Genomic DNA, 24,169 nt, shown 5'->3' with positions numbered 1-24,169 from the left:
TGGTGTGACCTGTGTTCTGTTGGAGGCTGAGTTTTCTTCAGCTTTTTAGCAGAGTAAGCTGATGGTGCATGCTCAGGAGAGGTTGTGGGCTGGAGAGGAAGGAGGGAAAGATTGTCCACTTTGTTGGCAGAAAGACAAGAGGAAACTAAAATTTACTTGCAGAAAGACACAATAGTCTACTAGAGAGGATGGGGAGCTCAGAGTTTTAAAATACCATTAAACCAAGTATAGCACTGAACTCATGTGGGAACACCAAAAAGTAGATTACTATAATTACTAGTTCACTGCAGGAGTTTTGTGCATGTTTTTTCTGTGGTTTATATTCATAACGACAATTTGTGCAGAGGTTGGTAGTTATTTTAAAGGCTACACATATCTTCTGCAAAATTATTGTAAATAGTCTATACTTAATTTCTTTCAAATGGAGTTGTTATGTACTAGCAGATGTCACAGTTGGCATTCTTCAGTTTATAAATTCTCTTTAGGGGCCTGATTTTAACAAATGCAATAAATTCAAACAAATTAGGAATGTTTAAAATTTGGGTTTCAGAAAAGTTGCACATGCCTTTTTGTGCATGTTACATTTTATTGTTTCTGGGACATGCGTCACTATTTTCACTTCCATACCTCACAAGAAATTTTTCACTGATAATACTGTGAAATCACAGCTTAGGAAGTAGGGGATTCCTGAACCCTTTCCATGATAGTAGTGCTGTGTACAAGATGTGAATAATTTATGCTGTGGAAATTTGTTACATAGTGTACAAGTGTCAGTTCCATTTTTATTAGGCAGTGCAGCTTGCATTGTACACATTGCAGAGCAAAGTTAATTAGTTTCAAAAGCAAAATTAGATATTGTTTTGAAGTTTGTGGAAAGGAATTTTATAAATACTCATGAAAGAGCTATGGCAAGATGTAAATTATTCAATACCTTTCCAGAGTGTCATTTAAAGTTTTATCGAATACATGCAGCCTGACATACCTTTTAAACCCATGGAGATTTGCTGTGCATAATCAAAATGCTGCTGTCATATTTGTAATACCATAACACAGAGTGTTTAAGATCATATGCCAGTACTTGTAAAAATATTTAGATTAGTAAAGGGAGAGGTATCTTGGAATGTTCTTAAATTAAAACTTCGTATAGTGTTAATAAACCAGTAACTGCCTCTTGTATGTTGTTTTTTTTTTAATCTCATCCAAATTAAAAGGGCTGTATATTCACACTGTTCAGAAATTAGATCTCAGATGTTCTCGTGGACTAATCCAGATACTAGAAGTTACACTGATTGTCAATAAGTTGTACACAAAAATTACCAGGATAAAATCTGTCTCCCATATACTCAGCTTTTGTTTGATGCTGTGCTGTTTATAATCCTGCAGAGGATGGGCTAATGAAGGGGAGTAATAGGGATACAGCTCTGCTTCAGATGATATAGCTGTAGTTAGAGCTTAGAAAGAGTAAATAATAGTGGGCTTTAGGGCAAGGTCACCCAAAATTCTGTCACTTCAAATTTTCTTCCCTCTTCCTATGGCAGACAGTTCAGTTGCAGGAGCACACACAATTTAGCTTTGCCAAACTACCAGTGGATAACCTCAATTATGTCACAAAAGATGAACAGGAAATCATTGCTTACTGGAAGTCTTTTTTTCCCCATCCTCACATTTACTTTTGTATCGTACTCTGACCTTCTTCTTGCTGTAAAAAGGTTTGTATTTTGCATGAGACAGCAGATGTTTGAACTATCTTGTATGGGTTCGTTTGTTTGTTTTAAATAAAAATCAGTAAAGACCTAATACTTCGTTTTTTCCTATAAAGAAGAAAGATTGGCACTAAAGGTCAGATAGAAGCCTTTTATTGACTGTGCCTGCATCTTCACTGTACGTTTACTTGAAGAACGTTAGTGCTAGTTAACTGTATCAAATTAAATATCCTTTTTCCATTCTATTTTATTCTCTGGCAATGAAGATAATTCCGTCCAGCATCAGAAAATTCTGATTGTGTCTAAATCATGGTGCCAAAAATGATCAGTTATAATTATTGGAACTGCTTGCTTATTTGTTTGTAGTAGTTTGTTCAGGAAATAAGTATTCTGGAGTGTGCTGTGTTTTACGTCACATTGGGTAATACTGTCTTACTTCTTTGAGTTATGCAAGATTTAGCACTACAGAAGCATTGTATAATTTCAGTGTACTTACATGCAATTGCTTTAGAAAAACTGTAGTCTTCCAACTGCCATCTGAGGGTTTTATTCATTACTGAATTCCAGTAACACTGTTGCTGTTAGGTTTCTTTTACAGTAGCATAAATTATTAATTGTTCTTTAAGCATTTGCTTGTATGAAGGCCTGTATACCTGTGCATGCGAGATGATCCTAGATGACAAGTGAAATACAAACAGACAAACAAAAAAACAGGGCTTTTTAATGGGAAGGCAATAATACTGGAGTGGATTTGTTTGCTTCAGGTTTCCTCTTAATGTTTCCGCTAGCAAGGCATGTGTTAAACTCACTTTTTAATGAAGAAATTCCTCTTCATTTGTCATTATTTTAATGACCGGATGTTTCTAAGGGCATGAGGGAGAAAGGTGAAAGAGCCTTTCTCCCTTAACCTTCATTTTTATCTCTGTATGGGACTCTTAAATCATAGATAGCATCAACCCTCACTATTTTTTATAATATTGTGCCTTAAACAGTCACAGCAGCTATCCTTTCTGTCTCTGAAGATGGTATGTGCCAAAGCACTGTTCTGTTTGCTGGTCTTTTTTGCCCCACAAGGGAAATACGAAGAGGTTCAAGTGACAAATTGTATGTCATGGAACACACTGTGTTCCCCACAGGGTAGACACCTTCTGGTTCTCTAGTTAAGGTTTGTAGGTAAAATAGGTCCTTGTAACCAGGTGACATTCATGCTTTGGTTCTAACAGGTAGCAGATGCCCCAAAGGAAGCCCCTATGCTTAGCAGTCCTGTACTGTAAGTTTCGATAGCTGCAATACAAATGCTTTGGCACTGACACAAAGGGCAGACCACCTGCAGAATGATTTAATGAGTTGACTAAGTTGATCTAACAGCTCTGTACCTCTCCTCTCCACAGTCTGGCTTATCCCCTCTCTTGCTTCCAGTTATCCAGTCCTTTTCCTTTTCTCCTATGAGCCTTAATGCTTGTCTAATCCTTCAGTGAGCTGATTCAGTTCATTAAACTCACTCAAAGCTCCTCCTTTGTCTGCCCTTTTTGTTCCCATCTTCTCCTTTCCGGTTACTTTTCTGCTGATGTGAACTGAATTGGAACCTGCTGGAAGTAACCTACATGCCTGGGACTGGTGAGATTATTTCCTTCAGTGCCACAAAATATTAAGAGTTGTATCATCCTTTCTTTTTTGGCTCTACCAACTGCCCAGGTAGTGCTTATTACTCAAAGGGAAGCTCCTAGAACTGCTCAGTAGTGTATGCTATGCTGTGGACAGGTCACTTCACCATACCATTTGTTAATTCTACTGATCCCCACCTTTCTGCTGGTCTGAGTGGAGGCCCATAGTATGTGTCAGTGTGCTTCTGTACCCCAGTATAGATGCAGAGCAGTAAGTAAAATAGTGGTCTTCCAGTAATAGTTTTATCAAAGAAAAGGCAGGTGATAATCAGCTGGGATGCTTGCTCAGAAAGCAGACCTGGTTTGTGGGAAAGGGACTTGTCATCCTCATCAGTTGGCTGTGTTTCAAAGACAGTGGATTTAGAGGATATTGAAAATCAAGCCCATCCTTGAGTTGGCCTTTGGAAATCAGCTTCTTCATTCCCATAGGCGTAGTCAGAGATTAGGTTATAAATAGGTAATGAAGGTTGCTGTCAGTGTCTGTCCCAGCCAAGCTGTTTTGCCTTACCTGATTTTCTCATGAGATCCTGTTGCAAAAACCAGTGCTTCTCATAGCTCCTCAGTTAAGAAGACAAGTCCCTGTAAAGGAGAAAAATTGCTTTTCCTATACTTTTTTTTTTAATCCCAGAGAGTAAAGGTGTTCTACATTCTGGTCTAGATCAGGGCGACTGAGACAATATGTACGCTGCTGAAGAAGTGAAGTGACTACCGGTCAATATTTGTTCTTAGCCCATTGGGAGACCAAATAAAGGATTCTTTTCATTTGCATAGTGTGAAAAGCTGCCCAGCAGAAAAAGACCTGGGTGTGCTGGTTGACAGTCGACTGAATATGAGCCAGCAGTGTGCCCAGGTGGCCAAGAAGGCCAACGGCATCCTGGCCTGTATCAGAAATAGTGTGGCCAGCAGGAGCAGGGAGGTGATTGTCTCCCTGTATTTGGCACTGGTGAGGCTGCACCTTGAATACTGTGTTCAGTTTTGGGCCCCTCACTACAAGAAAGACATGGAGGTGCTGGAGTGTGTCCAGAGAAGGGCAGCGAAGCTGGTGAAGGGTCTGGAGCACAAGTCTTATGAGGAGCAGCTAAGGGAGCTGGGGCTGTTTAGTCTGGAGAAGAGGAGGCTGAGGGGAGACCTGATCGCTCTCTGTATACAACTCCCAGAACGGGAGCTGTAGTGAGGTGGGTGCTGGTCTCTTCTGTCAGGTGACTGGAGATTGGACGAGAGGAAATGGCCTCAAGTTGCACTAAGGGAGGTTTAGATTGGATATTAGAAAAAATTTATTTCTCAGGCATTGGAATGGGCTGCCCAGGGAAGTGGTGGGGTCACCATCCTTGGAAGTGTCAAAAAACACATAGACGAGGCACTTCAGGACATGGTTTAGTGGGCATCGTAGTGGTGGTGTTGGGTTGATGCTTGGACTTGATCTTAAAGGTCTTTTTCAACCTAAATGATTCTATGATTGTATAATTCAACCTCATCTTCAGTATCTATTCTTAAATAAGATGTCTGAAATGCATTGAGTCATAACACTTCCTTTCCAGGATTTTGAAGGTCCCCTTGGCCAGGCACTTGATACCCTGTAGTGGGTTAACCTTGGCTGGCTGCCAGACCCCCACCCAGCCCTCTCACCCCCTCTGCTCAACAGGACAGGGAGAAAATAGGATGAGAAAATTTGTGTGTCAAGAATAAAGACAGATCACTTACCAAGTGTGGTCACAGGCAAACCAGACTCAAATTCAGGAAAATTAATTTAATTTATTGCCAATGAAAATAGATTTAGGTAGTGAGAAACAAAGACAACCATTAAAACAGCCCCTTCATCCTCATTCCCCCTTTCCCAATCCCACCTTCACCCCTTCCCTCCTGACTCGTGTCCCCCCGAGGGGCGGCGCAGGGGCTGGGGCCGGGGGTTGCGGTGGGTCCCCCCCAGCCCCTCTCGGCCGCTCCTCCCACATCTCCCTGCTCCAGCGCGGGCCCTTCCCCGGGCTGCAGTCCTTCAGGGACAACCTGCTCCCGCCCGGGCTCTCCACGGCTGCTGCTCGGAGCCAGCTGGGACTGGCTGGGGCCCGCCCCGGGCAGCCCAGGCTTCTCCTCACAGAGGTTGCCCGGCTTCTGGCACCTGGGCACCTAATACAGCTTCTTAGGGTAGGTACGCTTATTAACTTATTTTTCTTTGCTTTGAAATAACTGAAAATCTGTTGTCCATTAACTGTCCCCTAGAAGCACTGTGTGCTGGTATTCTGTGTCGTACAGAAACCAAGTATGTAGACATCCATTCAAGTAAAGCCATAGCTTTGTGCCCAGGAAAAGTGGCCAGTGTTAAGCTTGCAAGATCCTGAATTGTCCTTAGCTGACTTCACTGTCTGATTTATAAATTCTCTTGTGCCATGGTAATACCCTTGAGTTGCATGTCAACCTTTGCTATGTATTTGCCAGTCCCTCGTAAAGATTTATCAAAGCAGTAATAAAATAGGTACCAGATTTTGTATTAACATCCAGTGATCTGACAAAGTGCAGCTCCAGTGGGAAAGGATGAAACCGTTTTAATTAACTGGGAGGTACTGCAATACAGATAACCAGTTAACAGGTCACCTTCAAGTATCTGGTCAGTCAACTTTTCTTTGCTCAGAGGTTGGGTCTTCACTTTTGAATACTGTTTTTCCTGCTTGCTGTTTCATGCAGTGAGGCTTGGAAGGTGTTGTGGAAACCTTCTGCCAGGGAGAGGAATTTAAATAGAAACAGATAAAGGACAAGGAGAGAATAGCAGGAGAAAACGTACCAGGGAAATGATGAGAAATTGATAAGGACAGTTTTCAGAGACTAGTGTTGGTTTTAATCTCAAAATGTAGAAAGACAACTAAAATGCAGCAGGTCATAGAGCTAAAAAAAATGCAAACAAGTAATTTTTTACATAGACTTGTTTTATTTCATATTGGTCTCTGCAGTGGTGTTCAGCAGTAGATTTGAGGGATATGGCAGAAGCCGGGTGGTAGGGCAGGCTCTACTTTTCTGCTTCTGGACAGTGTACTCACACTGCTTTCTCTTCCTAGCACTTAAAACGCCTGCAAGTACAAGTTGGCTAATATCTAAAATTTTAGTGAATAACTAGATATCTGCTATGTATCATTAAATGTAAAAGCTGATCAGCCATAGAAGATGATACTGTGTGCCTTCTCAATTAGAGTAACTTTTGAGAGTTTGTCTTAACTGTGACTTTGAATCTTTTTGTTTATACCTGTCTGTGTCGTCGTATCAGAGAATGGTTTGAGTTGGGAAGGACCTTTGAGTATCATGTAGTCCAAACCCCCTGCCACAGGCAGGGACATCTTTCACTAGACCAGGTTGCTCAAAGCCCTGTCCAGCGTGACCTTGAACACTTCCAGGGAGGGGGCATCCACAACTTCTCTGGGCAACCTGTTCCAATGTTTCACCACCCTCATTGTAAGGAATTTTTTCCTTACCTCCAATCTAAATCTACCCTCTTTCAGGTGTTCTCCACCTCTCTTGTATGTCCTGCAGTGTGAAGACTGTTTTTAGTGTAACAACGTGTTTTCTGTGCACAAGATGACTGAGCGTGCATTTTCCTTTATGAAATAAACTTGCCATACTATGAAAAAATGTCATTCTAAGTATTCATAGTTTGTATACAGTGTATGTGCATGTGGTTACAGTTTCTAAATGTTTGCCTTATTTTAATGATTTCTAATGGGACAATGTATTTTCAATGATTTCAAAGCAAAGAATACTGCAATTTCTGTTTGCAGTGGAATCCTAAGCAGCAGTAACTCCTAGTAACTTTTTACCAAATACCCATATAAATCTTGATTACAGACAGCCAAATCACTTGCTGAAAAGAACTTTTTGTTCTTCTGAAACCAACGGCTTGAAACATTGCAATATTTGCTCTTTCCATCATGAGTAGATTGTTAAATATACTTATTTTGGAGAAGGGCTGTAAAGAGTTTTATACTTAGGTTAAGCTGTATTGGCATACCCAAAGGGATGAGGACATTTATTATCAGAATTTTGTTGCAGGAATGTGTTAGAGGAGGAATAATGCAGTGTGTGTCAAACATTGTGGGCTGTTACTGCAGAACAAGCAGGGATACTAAATTTAGGGATTGTAATAAGTTTAGGGTTTGAGAAAGCATACAAATTTGGTATAAGTCGTGGATCAAGGCTAATTCTGAATCTCCCTTACTCTGTGGTGTACTATTAACTCAAAAAAATTTGACTGTCGCGTTGAAAACTGGTTCATTTGGCTTTTGCATGCATCTTGATGATGAATAAGGAAGTAGGAAGCCTTTTTACAGAGGAAGTCCCTTCAAAACCGTTGGAACATTCAGATGTGAATATTACAACACTTGATCAGAGAAGGAGCAGAGTCGTGTTCCTTGAGTAAGCCCTTGTTTTGTGTGTAGGATGTTGCTCCCTGGTGAGTAACATTGGTTGCTGCTCTTACTTGGAGCAGTGGGATCTAAGTACCATGCTTTGTGATAACCAAAGATAAAAGCTGTTGCCAGGGGGTCACATCAGTGGTTGTGGCAGCTCATCTGCTGTTGTCTGCTAATTGGGGCCTCCTTTCCCATGGATCTGGACCTGATAGCTTATCTGCTCGAAGTCTTGATGCCTCAGTCCTCACTGAATCTTCAAGAAGGCAGCAGGGTTTTGTTTACTTTGTAACATCTTTATGAAATCTTAGGTACTACATTCCAGTTCAGTTCTCTGAGTAGTCAAAAGAGAAGGTTTTCCTGTAGTTTTCTGAGTTTGTTTTGATTTTATCCTTATTTTTAAGAGTGTTTGAAGACGTCTTTTATTTGTGAGGAAATCTCAATTATTATTTTTGTCTCACCAGTATAATTCTCTTTTTCTTGCTTTTCAGATACGAACTGAGAATTAGATATTTGCCAAAAGGATTTCTAAACCAGTTCACTGAGGACAAACCAACTCTAAATTTTTTCTATCAGCAGGTATGTTCAGTTCTACCACTTTCTCTTTTGCTGAATTTTTGCTGCTTTAGCTGAATTTGGAAAATTCTGGATTTGTTTATGTGGATAATGTATTACTGCAGAAACAGAAATTGGTAAAGTTTAAGGTTGCATATATAAAGCAGAAAGGGCATGAAGTCCATGGCATCTTTCTCCTTGAGAAGTGGTGAGGAATATTTTCCAAAGACAAGGTAATTCTGCAGTTGTCTTCTTAATTCTGATAAAATTTACTGTTGTTCAGCTGGCTTCTTATAGTTATTTCACACTTTATTAAATTGCTGAATTTCTTTATTTTTGGAAGCGCAAATAAGTGGGCAGTTTCACTACAGCCGTGGAATGTTTTTTCCACTCATATTGTTACGTTATTTTCTTGATTTGAGTATCTCTTACTGATTAGTAAAACTGCATAGTAGTGAAAGTTTCTATAAATTAAGCACCTAAGTCTTCATTTTGTTGACTTAAATAATTTTAATCTGCTTTTAGACTGGCGAGCTCAAAGTAAAACTTCATGGGGCTGTCTTTTAGAGGAGTCTGGACTAGAATGGTTTAAGAATCCATGCATCTGTGAAAATTCAAACCTAAAGTTACTTATTTGCTACATGTTAGGTGGCTCTTCTCCTGTGCCTGTATGGTACATTTTCTGTCTTCATACACTGAAATATTGTTAGTGCTTAACAAGCAGTTTGTGTTAGTAATGGTGACAAGTTGGTGAAGGAGATATGTTTTTATATCATAGTTTTAAGCAATAATTTATAGTACTATATGGAGGATTAGTTTTAATCTAGATTATTTAAAGGAGTAATTTTATGGATTATTGTCATGATAGAGATGGAGTAAGGTGGGAATGAGAGGCAGCGGGGAGGGCTTGTGAAGTCAGCTGAAATGGCAGAGCTCAGGAACTACACCATGAAAGCTCTGGAGTTTTGCTTTGAAACAGGAATTTTGTTTTACCTGATGCATGTTGTTGTGCCGAAGTGCTGATAATGTTACTCAAACCCCAAAGGCTTCTACCAAGGAAAACTATTCCCATGAACTACTGTTCTTTTTATTGTGTCTCTGCCAGATTCAAAAATATCCTGATCTTAGGTTACTTGCTTGGGGCATACCATAATTCTTGATCAATGTCCCCTAAAATTAGGATATAACTGGAGCTGGTCCAAAGCGTGGCACTCTTCTGCCCTTTTGAACAGACATGTTTGCAGATGAGGAACCAGGAAACAGTAATTCTGATAAAAATTTCATCTTAAGTTTCTAAAAAGAGGAAAACATATTCCTCTCCTCCATCCAATATTTATCTGAAAGTAGCATGTAGAATCAACGTGCGCATACTAATTTCGTAAATGTCTTCTGTACTTTATTGTACACACACACATTCTGCCTTAGGTATATGACTTCTAATTTTTTTTAATGTGTGATGAAATTTTTGTATTGATACATGACAGAGTTGATTTCCGAGAAGACAACTCTAGTGCAGTGCTTACCTGGACTTAGCATTCTAGTTTAACTGACCTGTGTGATACGCTTGTTTCAGCTGAAAAATGTCTGGATTTTGGTGACTCTTTAGTACTGCCAGGGGTTCTTGTAGAAACAATAAAATCATGTTCATTTTTACTCTAGGAGCAAATGACTTTCTTCATACTGGTTTTAAACACAGGAGTTTTGTCTTTCCGGTGATGCAAAAGTAGGTAATGAGGTCCAAAGTAATTTCCTGAACTCCATCATTTACCTATTCAACAGCTGGGAAGCCTGCAGTGTCCTCTCATTTGTGCCTAAGAGAACTATTTCTTTCAAGCAAGGACTTTTAAGATGCCAGAGGAATATTTTTTTTACCATTTTCCGAGAAACGCATTTTTACTAACTTTGGGAAAATCATTAGAAACAGATACAAACAGCTCAGAATAGCAAGAAGGTTTATGAAGGTCATCAGGAACTGATACGCAAAAACGACAGCTGTGTGTATCTGACAATGCCTTGAATCCTAGTTCTATTATAAAATGAAAATGAGAGGTTCTTGTCTCCTTGCTCTGCGCACCATATAATTTTTTTTCTTTTCCTCTTTCTTTTCCACCTTATCATGAGGTATTTCTAAATCCAGTTCTTCAAAAGTCACTGTTCTTTTTTCTGGGGTGCTGCAAGGTATTTGGGTCTCCATTGTTATGGAAATCAGGTGCACAACTTTCCACAGCTGTCATTCTCTGCCCGTGATTCTGTTTTGCTCCATAAGTCTCACTTGCCCTCTTGAATAAATTAAGACAATTACTTTTATGTGGTAAAGTGTTAAGGCAACACCACTGACTTATGAAGAGAAGGCAGGAAAAGAATTGGAGCAGTAACACTGCATCATAAAACAGGGGAATGTGGAAAAACAAGGAAAGACAATTTTTGACATTCTGTTCCCTTCTCACTGTCACTACTGCAACATTTTAACATCCTCTTTTGCTAACCACAGCTCTCAATCAGACACATCATGCTGTATTTAGGCAAGAACAACAGAATGTACATAAATCATACATGCATACATATCTTGAGCTTTCTGCACAGAAATAACATATGTTAGAGATAATGAACATAGGACCTAGTTATGGAATTTTACAAACAGAATAACACTTCTGTAATCACATTGGCTTTTGTAGATGTAAAAGTCAAATACATTGCTGCCTCATGTGTTATAAATGAGAAAAAAAGATTTTGGGGACCAGATGCTGCCCATGACTAAATCTTTCTTTTCAAGATCAGGCTGAGAACCTGTTACTAACTTGATAACATCCAAACATGTTGTCTGACTTAACTAAAAATGTACAACATCAAATAAGAAGTTCACGGAGAAGCAAAAGAAATATGGTGACCTCTGTGACCCATGAATTGTCCATGGGTTTTAGAAAATGTGATTTTTTTTCTTGAATTTGAGTTGCAGAGCAGCAGTACTGTTGAAAAAGAAGCTGAAAGTTTGATCACTGAATATTCAAGTGATCTTCATCTTCCAGAAGAGCACAGAACATTTGTAAAGATAACAAAACGTTACTTTAATCGCTGTCAACAGACACGGTTTATTCATACAGTTTAACCCAAACCACAATTATCAGGCTGTTAAACTGAAAACTGGCACACGGTTGTAACTTCACATGCATGACTACTCCCATTCACTTCAGTGAGTGCATTGCCCTGTATAAATTGGTGCAAGCATTTAAGTCTTTTCAGCTTGGACTTAATATGTGAAAATTTTTTTCTTTTTATTTTTCCTTAATTTTGATTATTTTAAGGATGCTGTGACCTTTCTTTGTTTTGGGTATTCTTTGTTTCCAAGAGTCTTGAACACATCAAGAACCTATGACCAGAACTGTTTGTAGCTTGACATACAGCTGTTTGTAATCGGTGGAGGTCATTCTGCCATCTGCAGTGGGCGTAAGCTGTTCTAATTGGAAGTATAAAAGCAGGGCACTTAACGAGACTTTTCCTAAGAGTGCCTGTGGCTTGCAATCTGTACAGCAAAGGATTAAAATCAGCGTGTGTGAGGGGGGGAACCATGCAACTTACTAATATTAATACCACGTGGTCTGTCGAAGCATCTTGTGTGCTTCAGCTTTGAGACTTGAGATGGGGTAGAGGCTGATGCTTAGGCCAATTCTCTCGACTGGAGGAGTTGTGTGTTCAAGATATGTCATTTTACATCCAAGTTCAGAGCTCTGACCAACAGGCTAATGCTAGAATTGTATCTTTTTTTTTTTTTTTTTCTGTTTAGAAGGGGTCAAAGGTAGTGCGTGACAGGTCTTCAGCAGTGTCTTCTCTTTTTTTCAGTAAGTGGAGCATTTAGGTGGTGATACTCCATTGACTGCATTATTCCCTTGGGCCCAACTGCTTACAATTTCAGCCAAATTAGGCAAATTGGATCCCACCCAGCGCTGTTTGAATTGTGAGGTTAAAGTATTCAAAAATCAGGAAATGCCAGATTTATGGTTGTCTGCACAGTTGGCAGATGCTTGCTACATAGGTTTTATGTGCCGGCCTTCAATTGTGTCCCGTTGTATTGTATACCCCAAAGTCAACTCTAATCCGGCTCCCAAAACCTTAAACATGAAGTACACAGGATTGCTGAGTAAAAACACACTAAGTTAATTTTTATCAACAAGTAACCTTTTTTTATGTTTTGTTGACTGTTTTGTAAATCTCAAAAGAATAAAGATACCTGTATTTTGTATGAATTTTTACCATTTTTCAAGAAAACTTCAGAGGAAACAAGCATAAAGGTACAAAAGGAGAATTAAAAATTGGAGTTTTTCAAGTAATGAAAATTAGACTTCACGTTTTTCCTGTACTTTTTGGGAGCATTTCCAGTTGCTTTAAATAAGTGTTGATGAAATTCATTGCGAGTGTCTTCCTTTCCTTCTGTTCCAGTGACATGGCTGTTGGGAGGTGGAAATAAAGGGGACAGGCTTCTCTTTTGCCTTAATAGTTGAGTGAGGAATGAAAGCCATATCTCACATCAAGATAGAATACAGCTTTTAAAAACATTCATATAATGAGAATCAGACGTAAGCTACTTGAATTGCCTTCCTTTTATTGTGGGACAAGAGCTTGCACACATTTATCCTTGAATAACGTGTTAGCCTCCAGTAATTGGAGATGGTTTATCCCTTGATGAAAAGGGAGTAAGCATCTGTATTGGGGGGGGGTGGGTGGAGGGACGGACGACCCAGCTCTTAGGCATCAGCTGTTCCATTGTTGCTGTCCTTGTGCTTCAAACAGAAGACTTTAAAAGTAACTTTTGGGGTTTTTTTAGACCCCAAAGAACAAGAAAAGGTTGGTTTTATCAGCATAGAATTTTCCTCTGTCCTGCCTTATTTAGCCTGCAGCATGGAGCTGACCTGGAGGTGTACATACATATAATAAAGGAAACCATAGGACTGGACTGTGCTTTGGGTTTGCTTTTTAAAATGAGCCAAAGTTTGTGTAATGCACCAGAGAAGGAATTGGAAGCAGGGAGAGGATGATCTCAAAGTTAGGGCAGATAAATGATGTTCTGCAAAAATTGGGCTGAATTCTGTGCCACAGAGATTCTGTGTTTCATCAGACAAGTACAATGCAGGTTCATTTTCATAAGAAAACTTTAAAAAAAAAAAAAAAGAGGAAAAAGTGATACTTGTTTTCTTAAAAAAAAAAAGAAAAAAATCTCTAAAGGAAGAGGAGGCATAGTTTGTTCTAGACAAATGATACTTTCTTGCTCTGTCTCTGTAGTGTCTGTAAAAATAATGTTAACACTTAAAATGTATTTCCTTAAATGAAAATTCTCTTTTATATTGTGGCAGATAAATGCATCATGCAAATTAAATTATTTTTGTAACACTGTCCCCCAACATGTAGGAAATTTTAAGTCCAGGCAATTACTGCAGTAACTTAATGATTAAAGTTTTATAAGGCTTAGGTGCATGAGATATAATTTGAAGTGCAGACTGGGAATTAGACTCTTTAACCTAATTAAATAACAACATCTCTTATACCCTAACAAAAATAGGAGAGCTAAAGCAAATGACTTTGACAGGAAAAGCTTTGAAGAAAATCAAGGACACGGGGAGAAAAGCTGGCATTGTTCCTGATAATTGGCAGCCTGTTTAAAACAAAAAAAAGATCTTTCAGGAAGAGTTAATGGTTGACACACAAACTGTGCCCTACAGGGAAGTGGTAATAAATGTTAGAATTGCAGCTGCTTAAAAATATACAATTTTTTTTTTTTTAATAAATGAAACTGAACATCACCTGTCTGCTCCTTGCAGCTTGCAAAACTAATTATAAATGAGATATCCTTTACAAGGTGTTGGTTTCTTGAAATTGCTGAAATTCACAATACCTCATAAAGTACTCATTTTTTAACTATAAAAGTTTATTTACACTCTCAAAACTATGCTGACATTCTTCTTGTAGATCTTGCTGTTTGTATAGTTGTGTAGCTACTTTGGTATCTTCTAAATGTTCTGTGTCAAATGTCTGCTTTCTGTTAGCAGTGCTGTCTGATAGGAATGCAAAACATACTCGTATTCCTAAATACCTCTTAAATAATTTGTCAGCCAAGCCCAGTCCAAAGAAAAATGGGTGCTTTGATTTAAAATTTCCCCCTGTCAACCAGAGTGGTGAAAATAGTGCTTGTGGGCTTTCTTGCAGTCATATGTGAATTACTCTTAATTTGATACAATACATTTAAAATGCTCAAGACAGGTTTCCATGTACTGATGCATGGATATGTCTGTGTTAGTAATCTTGAACAAAATGTTATTCAGATTAGTCTATCAGTAGTGTGTTAGGTTGCCTATAACATGCATCAGACAAAAAAAAACCCAAACCACAACAAGTTGACTCATGTTGATTCTTGGAGTCATTTCTTCTGGCAAAGCAAAATTCTGTGTCAGAGGAGAAGTATAAAATTAGGTGTTAGCAAGGCATGCTTAGTAGGTTGAGTACTATATGGCTCCCAAGAGTATAGTCCTACTTTATCGAAGATCTGAGAGGCAGCAGTGTATATTGCAGTGACATCTGGAGATCAGCCCACTCGGACAGAAGGGATCATTTTTAGCCATTCTGTCCCTAACAATGCCTTGTCAGAAGTTGATTACCCCCCTCACCCCATCTCTAATGCCCTTATTATTAACAGAGGAGCTTCCAAAATTAGTTAGAGATGTCAAAGATCACCTCTAGATAATATAGAGACTGTGACCTTGGAAGACGAAAAGGAGGAGCAGCTGAGGGCAGATGGCAAATGAATGTTATCCTGATACTGAATCTCTGCTTTTAACTCCACTAGAAGAGGCCAAAGCCTTAATTTTCCCTAATGTAGACTTATCTTCTATAATAAGTCTAATATTATTAGATGGGTAAATAGGGGTGGAAACACATATGTGTGTCCCTCCTGTGCATATTTAAAAACTACCATTACGATCATTAAGGTGGCTCCTAAAAATAGTGATGACATTAAAAGTATGCTTTGGGCTTTTGTGCATATGGTACTTCATTCAAAGCAGATGAGGCACAAATCTTTGAGGGTTAATTTTGCATAAGATTTCTGAAGCTGTAGTAATGTGGCTTGAGACCCTATTCTTTCAAGCTGATTATTCTGATTCTGTAGTGAAGAAAATTCAGTGTCCTACAGGAACCTGCTGTTGGTAAATGAGGGTGGGCTCCGCTGTGAAAAGATGGAGGAGCCATCTCCTTTTGCAGTTCGGTGATTACACATGTAAGTAATTATATTGGGTGGCTGTTCTGCATTCGTCTAATGATGTATCTGTCCCAGGCTATGCTACAGCATTTCTGTGGTGTATTTAACGCTACAAGAAAGATTGCAGTGGAAACCACAGAATATTTGAGATAAATATGTCTTATAGGGTACCACAGAAGAGCTGTGTCATGGATCGTGGTGGACTTAACGTGTGGTACCTGCTGCAGAGTGCAGTCTGAACAGGAATATTCTGAACACAGAGCAACATTGTTCATTTTGAATGTGAAATTGTGGGGAGAACAAATGTGGTATATGCTTCAATCGTTTTCTTGGTCCCATAGGTAGTTGCTGAAGATCAGCTTTTCCAGTGGATATATTGAGGCGTTCTGGACTTTCATGTTATAGAAGTTGGTAAATTGTAGGAAAAATTTCACTGTACTTTCGTAGGACCAATGTTACCAGAATGCTGTGCGTTAGTGTAAAATGAAGATCCTTACGAGCAGTTTCTGTGGTGGCTGAGGGTGAGCTATTGCATACAAAAACCAAACACCAGAATACCTTCAGGTATTTGAAACTTGAATGTTTAAAAGCAGGTGCTGGAACACACCTGACCTGTTAAAAAGGAGAATGAATAAATAATCATTGCAGATACAGGAAGGTTCAGAGGAAACTGGTATTTGTTAATATAAATGCCACTAGCTAAGCACAAGTACATCATTTCTGAATATAAAAACACCAGCTAAAAATATCTGGATAGAACAAATAGATAAGGAGAAAATGGTGTAATGTGAATCTTTGTTTTCCGTGCTTCGTTAAACTATTATAATTACGATTCTTATGCTATTTACTAAATGGAGTACAGAAGACATTTTGTTTCTTTGTTTGCTTATCTAAATATCTTACACAGTTGTGATTTTTTTTTTTTTTGGTTATGCACTTAACTCTTTAGGGGGTACTTAATCACTGAAGTGCTTTTTAAATGCAGTTTTCAAAGCAAAGCCAATTTAGGGGGAAAAAAAAAAAAGACTAAGTTGTTTAAGTAGGTCATAGACATTGAAAGTAAAGCAAGAGAAATAGATTGCTCATTTTTAAACTGTCCTCCTGAAAAATTGGAGATTATCCTGTGGGAGATGTCTTGGTAACATTAAATGAGCTGGGAAAGCCAGTGTAGTGGCTAATTATTGGTATTCGCGCTTATTGAAACGCCATTTGATAGTACTGTTGCTAAAGAATTTCCACAGTAGTTATGCTTGAAAAGAAAACTCAACAAAGTTTGATAATTTTATTTAATAATTTCTAAGGATATAAAAAAACTTAAATCTAAAATACATTTTTAAGAGACAGCAAGTAGTTTTTTAAAAATCCCTAAACTCCTGGAAAGTGTTCAGTATTAAGTTCAGACTGATTTTATTCTTGTTCTTAATAAAAAAAATTAAATCCAGCATTGTGTTTTTATGAACTGCACTGGCAAGATAGCTTGTCAGCCTGAGTGAATGTTTTTCTGAAATACTGCAGCTGCATAAAAAAATCATGTGCAGAAAAATGAAGCAGATGGCTTTTGAAAGTAGCAGCTGGTATATAAAATACGAGGCCTGTGATAGATTTCTTCTTAAATCATGTGTGCTAGCATAGGGCTATTCTCTAATTTTGCCATCTTCACAAACATGGGCTTTCCTCTGTCTTTTTTTTTTTTTAAATTATACTAGCTGGAATTTGCTAGCCATCTATATAGCTAGGAAAGTGCCCATTATTTCCTAGTAAATTTTGAGAAGTTAGACCATCAGTAATTTGCCCATTCAAGTAAAAGAACAAATATTTTAAAAGTCTGACATCAGAAATTAAACTGTGCTTTTGTTTATGTGCCAGTTTTCCTTGCGGAAAAAGCTTATTAGTTCATGGTTCAGTGTTCACCTGCTTTCTTTGTTATGATTTAAGAATATCTTTGAACTTCTAATGCTCAAAAGACTAGAGACGTAAGAGAGATTTTTGTTCTGGCTAATCAATGAAAAATAGTGACAAAAATATTTAAAAATATTGGTGAGACTAGAAAGTAAATAAACAAAGTGGATTCTCACTGAATATCAGGACATTAATATGTCAGGAAATATGTTATGGCATAGGATTATACTGGACTTCTAAATTCTTGTTTATTTTAAATACGACTACCCTTTCAAAGCGTGTACTCATTGAACACATGTAGTGTATGTTGGGACGGGGGAGTGACAGTTTTCTTTCACTTTATTTTATCAGAACATGTAAAAGACTTCTTTTCCTACCTCTGAGAGGTGCATTTATGCTTGGTGTTAATGTTTTCCACATATTGCATCCATTCTTTGTAGTAGACTGTTTGAGCTGTCGTGACCAAGAAGTTAACTACAAATGTGAAGCATAGGTCACACTTTAATTCTTACTTGCCAGCCTGTGAGAGAGCAAATGCAAGTACAGTTAGTACTTCTAATACTGACATTGTAGTAGTAGTAGTCATCTAGAAGCCTGAAGTAGTTTGCATTTCCATTATACCATGTTTAATGTAACTTGAATAGATTAATCCCCTCCCCTGCCATGTGTACACCTGCTTGACTGTAAATCTGATTTAAACTTGTTAGAACATTTATAAGAAAGAAATCTGAGGGGAAAGGTGCTTGAAATCAACGCCACAGTTTGCAGCAAGGAATTATTTTTGTCTCTATCTTCCTTTAAACTGTTTTCCAGTGTGTTTTTCTGTGCAAGTTCAGATAAGCACATTCTGCTAGAATGCAAAATGGGTGAGTGGAAGCAAGTGTGTTGCAAGCAACATAAACCAAACTGATTCACTTAAGACATAATATTTTGGGGTTTTGATTGTTACCAAATGAAAATTATATAGGCTTTTAGCAGTATAGCACTTGAATTCATAATCCTAGTGTAAATCTGAGTGTTTGCCTTGTTAATCTTTATGCATTTTTATTGCTAAAACATTGTGACAATGAAGTATTTGAGATGACTACAGGCTTCACGTAGTCTCATCATTGCCAGAGCATCTGGTCTCTAGTATGTGGTGTAACTGAAGTAGTGCCACACAGGTTTAGCAGGAGTACTTTGAAGGCTTCGTTGGCTTGGTGGAAATCAGTATGAGTTGCTGCCTTTCTGTTTCTTGTTTGGCCGGTTGGTTTTTTGGGGGTGGCTTTTTCAAAACCAGTTTTGTGTGACAAATTTATATAAATCAGTGTTCTCTTACAAACTAGGTAAAATTAAGGTATATTAAATAGCATCCTACAATTTTTTTCTGGTTTAGCCTTTGGAGAGATCCCATTCTGAACAATTAAAATGGGGAGCAGAACAACAGCAGTGGTACTTGATCTGCTTGAAGAGTATATATATCTTGATGACGTACTCTTCAGCCTTCCTCCAGGCATTGCATACTGTTAACTGAACATCCAAGCCGTAAGTAAAGGTCTGCACATACCACCAAGGAGGGCAGTTCTGCAGGTGTAACATGAGCTCACAGATAACAGTATCTCCAAAACCCACAGATCAGGATTCATCCTCCTTCCTAACATACTTCTGAATTTGTAGTAAACAGAAAAAAATGGTAGAATTCTTTAGATTTGCCAGAGTTTCATTTTTGTGTCTTTGTATGTATATAGGCTTTATGCTTTTAAAGATTGGGCCTTTTTTCTCTGAAACAGACAAAAACTATTCTCATTTCTCTCATTTAACTATATTAACAACAATAATAATAAAAGTAATAATTGAGCAAACACAAGAGACTTCTAGGAAAACTATTCCATTTCCTTGTGGCAGTGTGCTTAATTACCATTAAGTTATCTCTTGCGTCTCTTCCATTTAAAATTTGTTTGGGCTTTTTCCTTAGGAGGTTATGCAGCTTGTGCTGAACCTCTTGCAAAATTCTTATCTAATCTTTGCACGAGCATTAGTTCATGCATTGATCTAATGCCATCTCAAACAAAATAGTCGAGAAAAATTAAAGATGATAAGAGAAGTTCTCATTAGTATTCTGGGAGTAGAAATCGAATCCACTTTTTTTTGTATTTGGTTTTTTTTGTTTCCTTAGACTTACTGATATTTCAAGAAGAATGTGTATGGACAGGTTTCTGAAAAAAGCAAGATAAAATTAATTCCTTCTATCAATTTCTTACCTTTGCTATCCATAATAGGACACTGCTCAGTCTAATTAGACCACAAGATTATGGCCATCGGCCTTCTGAACCTTATAATCTCTTTGTATACCTTCCAAATTTTAAACACAAAAATAAATAGGTGTATATAATGTATATGTAGTGCTTTATGATAATCAAGTGCAAGTATTAATTTTGATGAGAGGATGCCATGGGTGATATTGTGAACACTGCTATTAGTCACTTGTGGACACTGATGGAGGCTATTTTTTCTGTTTTCACGTCATTTCTTAGGCGCATAAAGGCATTTTTATCTCACTCTTCAGGTTGAATACTGTAGTGAATTTGAAAGACTTGAAACTCCACGTTACTGTACCAAGGAACTTCAGAAACAACACCCACCCACATACACACCCACACACCCACCCCCCACAATAAATCAGCAAGGGAGAATCTCTGTTGGCTGAAATTTGAGGTGGAAGGAATACAATGTAATTTACACCAGCTTTATGAAATATCTGTGTTTGTCCATCTCTTCTGGACTGGGATGTGCAAAAAAAACCCAAAACCCCCTTTTTTCTGCTTGTCACCCTAACAAAATTATGCACCCAAGTAGGCAACTGTGCTTGCAGCATTATGGTGAAAATGTCTCGCTTTTGTCTTGGAAATAAGCTGAGAATTTTCACAATACTTATTTTTTCTTCCAAATTGTTGGAATGGGAAGGGTTTTTTAAATTTTTGTAGTCAAGTTCTGGTGCTTGTAGTTGCAGAGTCAAACTGGGAAGACATGAATAGAATTTGCAAAAGCTCACAAGCTGGAGGGCAAGAGGAATGAAACGCCAAACTTTAAATGTTTGGGTAATGTTGCTTATTTATTTATGGAAGAGTGGTTACTTGAGGCTAGCAGCATTTTAAAATATGTTTGCATGAAACTGAAGATGTTCTTAAGCTGTTTAGTTTAACAAATGAAGTCCTTCAGTACTGGTATCTACGAGGCAATGAGCTATGAAGATAAATGAATACATATTTGATCATGATATACTAGTAGCCTCAAATTAGCATAGTTTCTGCAAGGGGAAGTTTTATATGTCAGGATTGACAAAATATTTTGCTACAGCCAGTTCTTTTTGGTCTCTGAATACCTCAAGGAATGGGTAGATAACAGCTTTGAAATTTCCTGGTGATGCAAAATTGTTGAAATGGTTCAAAAAATTGAATGCATAGTTAAAAAAAAGTTTACTTAATTATAAGTGAACTAGCCAATGGATATTTGATTTGGGCAGATGTAAGGTGGGCTAGCTAATGGATTTTTGTGAACAGCTATGTTAGCTTTTTAGGTGAAGTAACTTGGTGTATACATGAAGGTGAATTCTCAGAAAAGAGGTAGGAGAATAAAATGAAAGCTTGTATTTAAAGTATGATTAAAGTTCATTAAACCTCACTATGGATAATATAATCAAGAAGTAAGCTGATGATAATTTCTTTTAACTTGATACATTTACAGAATATGGGAATCCATATAAGAACTGAACTCGTGTAGAATTTGCATCTTCAATTTGTTTCTTATTTGTCAAATATCCCCATGTAGACCTTCAGACAAGGAGTACTGTTCTGTTGTTTGCCACCTATGTGTACCGTAGGGGTCATTTACGGTAATAACATGGGAACCTGAAAACTGTTTTCCTGATTTAAGTGCTCTGAGCTTGGGTCTGACAGTTTTAATGCAGCACAGGTTTCATATACTTACTGATGAACAGAAGTTCTTGTTCATTTTTCTGTTGAAGTTACTACTTTGTGCCGTTTGTGAAGATATCTAGACTGTAGTTCTGATTTAAAGTTAAACAAATCTTGGTTATAGAAGATTTTCTCTTAGAGAAATATTATACCATTACTGACAGGTGCAGTTCTGCAGTAGAATGAAGAGTAATTGTAAACGGACAGTAGTTGAGATAAGATACTACTCAAAATCTCTGCATTTTTTGTCTTGTTTCCAGAAGTGCCCTTTCCAGGGAGACTTCTTCCCATTTTGACACTTGATGATACTGAGCAGTACAGGCTGGTCAGAAATGCCTGATTTTCTGGATTGCCAAATTTCTTGAAAATGCCTCCAGGTGTTGTAATGACTTTGAGTACAAGGGAGATTGAGCTTCTTTCTGCAGAGAGTTCAGCAAAGGGCCATGAAAATGATGAAGGGCCTGGAGCATCTTTCCTCTGAGGAAAGGCTGAGAGAGCTGGGACTGTTCAGCCTTGAGAGGAGGGATGGTGCAAAGAGGATGGAGCCAGGGTCTTTTCAGTGGTGCCCAGTGCCAGGACCAGAGAAAATGGGCACAAACTGAAACACAGGAGGTTCCCTCTGAACATCAGGAAACTTTTTTTTTTTTTTTTTTTTTTTTACTGTGAGGATGACTGAGCATTGGCATAGGTTGCCCAGGGAGGTTGTGCAGTCTCCATCCTTGGAGATACGCAAAAGCTGTCTGAACACGGTCCTGGGCAACTGGCTCTAGGTGGCCCTGCTTGAGCAGTGGGATTGGACCAGAGGACCTCCAGAGGTTCCTTCCCTATGCGATTCTGGATGATTCAGATGGGAGGACTCTTCAGTCACTTCGTATCATTAGGCAGTCTTTAAACCTGATGCTGAAGAACAGGACATTAAATTCCCACTGCAGAAAATATTTCTGCAATGCCTTCTTTGCCAAGTCTTTCAGATGAATGGAATGTGTCTGCTGTATCTTATGAGTAAATAGATAACATGATCATTTAATTTCATTTACGTTGGAGAAGACCTTTAAGATCATCTAGTCCAACCGTTAACCTAACACTGCCAAGTCCACCACTAAACCATGTTCCTAAGCACCACGTTTACATGTCTTTTAAATACCGGCAGGGATGGTCACTCAACCACTTCCCTGGGCAGCCTGTTCCAATGCTTAATAACCCTTTCAGTGAAGAAATTTTTCCTAATATCCAATTGAAACCTCCCCTGGCACAACTTAAGGCCATTTCCTGTTGTCCTGACAATTCTCTCTAATTTATACAGGGTTGTTTGTAAAGGATTTCATAAATTAGAAGACGTTTCATCCATTAGAACAATGACTGTTTACTTGGCTAATGATAGGACTCTTTGCACTTAGGGACCTTCATGGTTCTGAACAAAAATACGGAATCAAAACATCTTGACTTCCTGGAAGATGCATCTTTCTCTCAGTTTATATCACTTACAGCCATTGTAATTACCTGATATATAGAGTCCGGGGGGGGGGGGGGGGGCGTTTTTTTTAACCTTTAATGAGACAAATCTTTGTAAATGTTGCCAAACTCAAATAGAATGTTGTTTCACATGAGAAGGTGTTTGGTTTTTTCAATTGTAAGCATAATGAAGAAAAAGACAATTCTTAATTCTACATATTTTGTGTATTACTGCCACGGGAATACAGAATGACTATTTCCATGTGTGTATACAAATAGCAAAGTATATGATGGTGAAAGACAATTTTTTCTCCTCCTGTCTTCATTAGTATTTGTAGGAATTGACTTGAGAAGGGTTAAAAGCTTATTGTTTTGTCATGTTGAGTACCTGTATGAGTTCAAATGCAAGAAACTTTCTCCTGATGTTGCAGCTATTGCAATAATTCATATTCTCACTCTTGCGCGTATTTCTTCTTTCACATCTTTCAATAACAAAAATTTTTCATGCCCTTCATAACTAGGAAGGTCTTATGTATTTCTTGCTTTGTAGTCTAGGGCTGGATCCAGCTGTCACATTGGTGGTGAGAGAATGCATGTTCATGCATTACTGGGAGGGTGCTGACTGGAGGGGACCTCCAGCTGTTGAATCTGTTGCTGTACTTATCTTTTAAATTATGAATTTTATAGCAGTAGCAGTTTGAAATTGTTTTTCTTACAACTTGTCATCACTCAAAAAAAAGCATTTTGTAAAGTGTATTGCTTTCATAATGTATAATCTCCTCTGCAAGTCAGTTGTGGATTTTTGTGATACTTCAGGACTTTCTGCAACTTTAGGATCTTAGACTTCAGGATCTCTATAGCAAGTTTATGATTTCATAAGACAGAGGATAACATGAGGCATTAAAGAAAAGTTGTACTTCTGTAGAGTTATGTTACTGGTAAAAAACGCCTGTTGCACAGAAGACAGGATCAGAGTTAAATTCTTCAGCACTAGTTCTGTTCTCTCTTACTGTCTATTTTTTTTTTTTTTCTTGGTTAGTAACTGAATAAATTACTCCAATGTGATGAAAGTATTACCTAAAAAGTAGGCTTTCTGCCTACATTGATATTAGTAAATAAAACAAGTCCAGGACATGTGATGAAGCTTTGACCCACCATAGTCCATCTTGTTGAATATTTAGCATGCTCTGTGGTACAGCTTTTGTACATGCCACTTTACCACTCTTATAGACTGTGCCCAAGCACAGCTGGGGGACGATGCACGCCAGCAGTGGTCCAAATATGCTGGTTTGTCCCAACCATCCTTCTCGGG

General features: G+C 38.2%; 1 protein-coding gene across 2 annotated transcripts in view; it reads left to right on the top strand.

The window, feature by feature from the left end:
* PTK2 (protein tyrosine kinase 2) overlaps positions 1–24,169 on the top strand; it is a 132,180-nt gene that overhangs the window by 14,694 nt on the left and 93,317 nt on the right. For both annotated transcript variants that reach the window (XM_010584205.1, XM_010584204.1), the window contains exon 3: positions 8,247–8,334. In XM_010584205.1, coding sequence (XP_010582507.1) covers positions 8,247–8,334 — 88 coding nt within the window. The remainder of the gene's footprint in view (positions 1–8,246; positions 8,335–24,169) is intronic.

The sequence above is a fragment of the Haliaeetus leucocephalus genome, unplaced genomic scaffold (genome assembly GCF_000737465.1).
Source record: "Haliaeetus leucocephalus isolate CR32 unplaced genomic scaffold, Haliaeetus_leucocephalus-4.0 Scaffold953, whole genome shotgun sequence".
Classification (NCBI taxonomy): Eukaryota; Metazoa; Chordata; class Aves; order Accipitriformes; family Accipitridae; genus Haliaeetus; species Haliaeetus leucocephalus.
The sequence above is the reverse complement of the archived record's forward strand: the minus strand, read 5'-3'. Positions and strand labels throughout refer to the sequence as shown.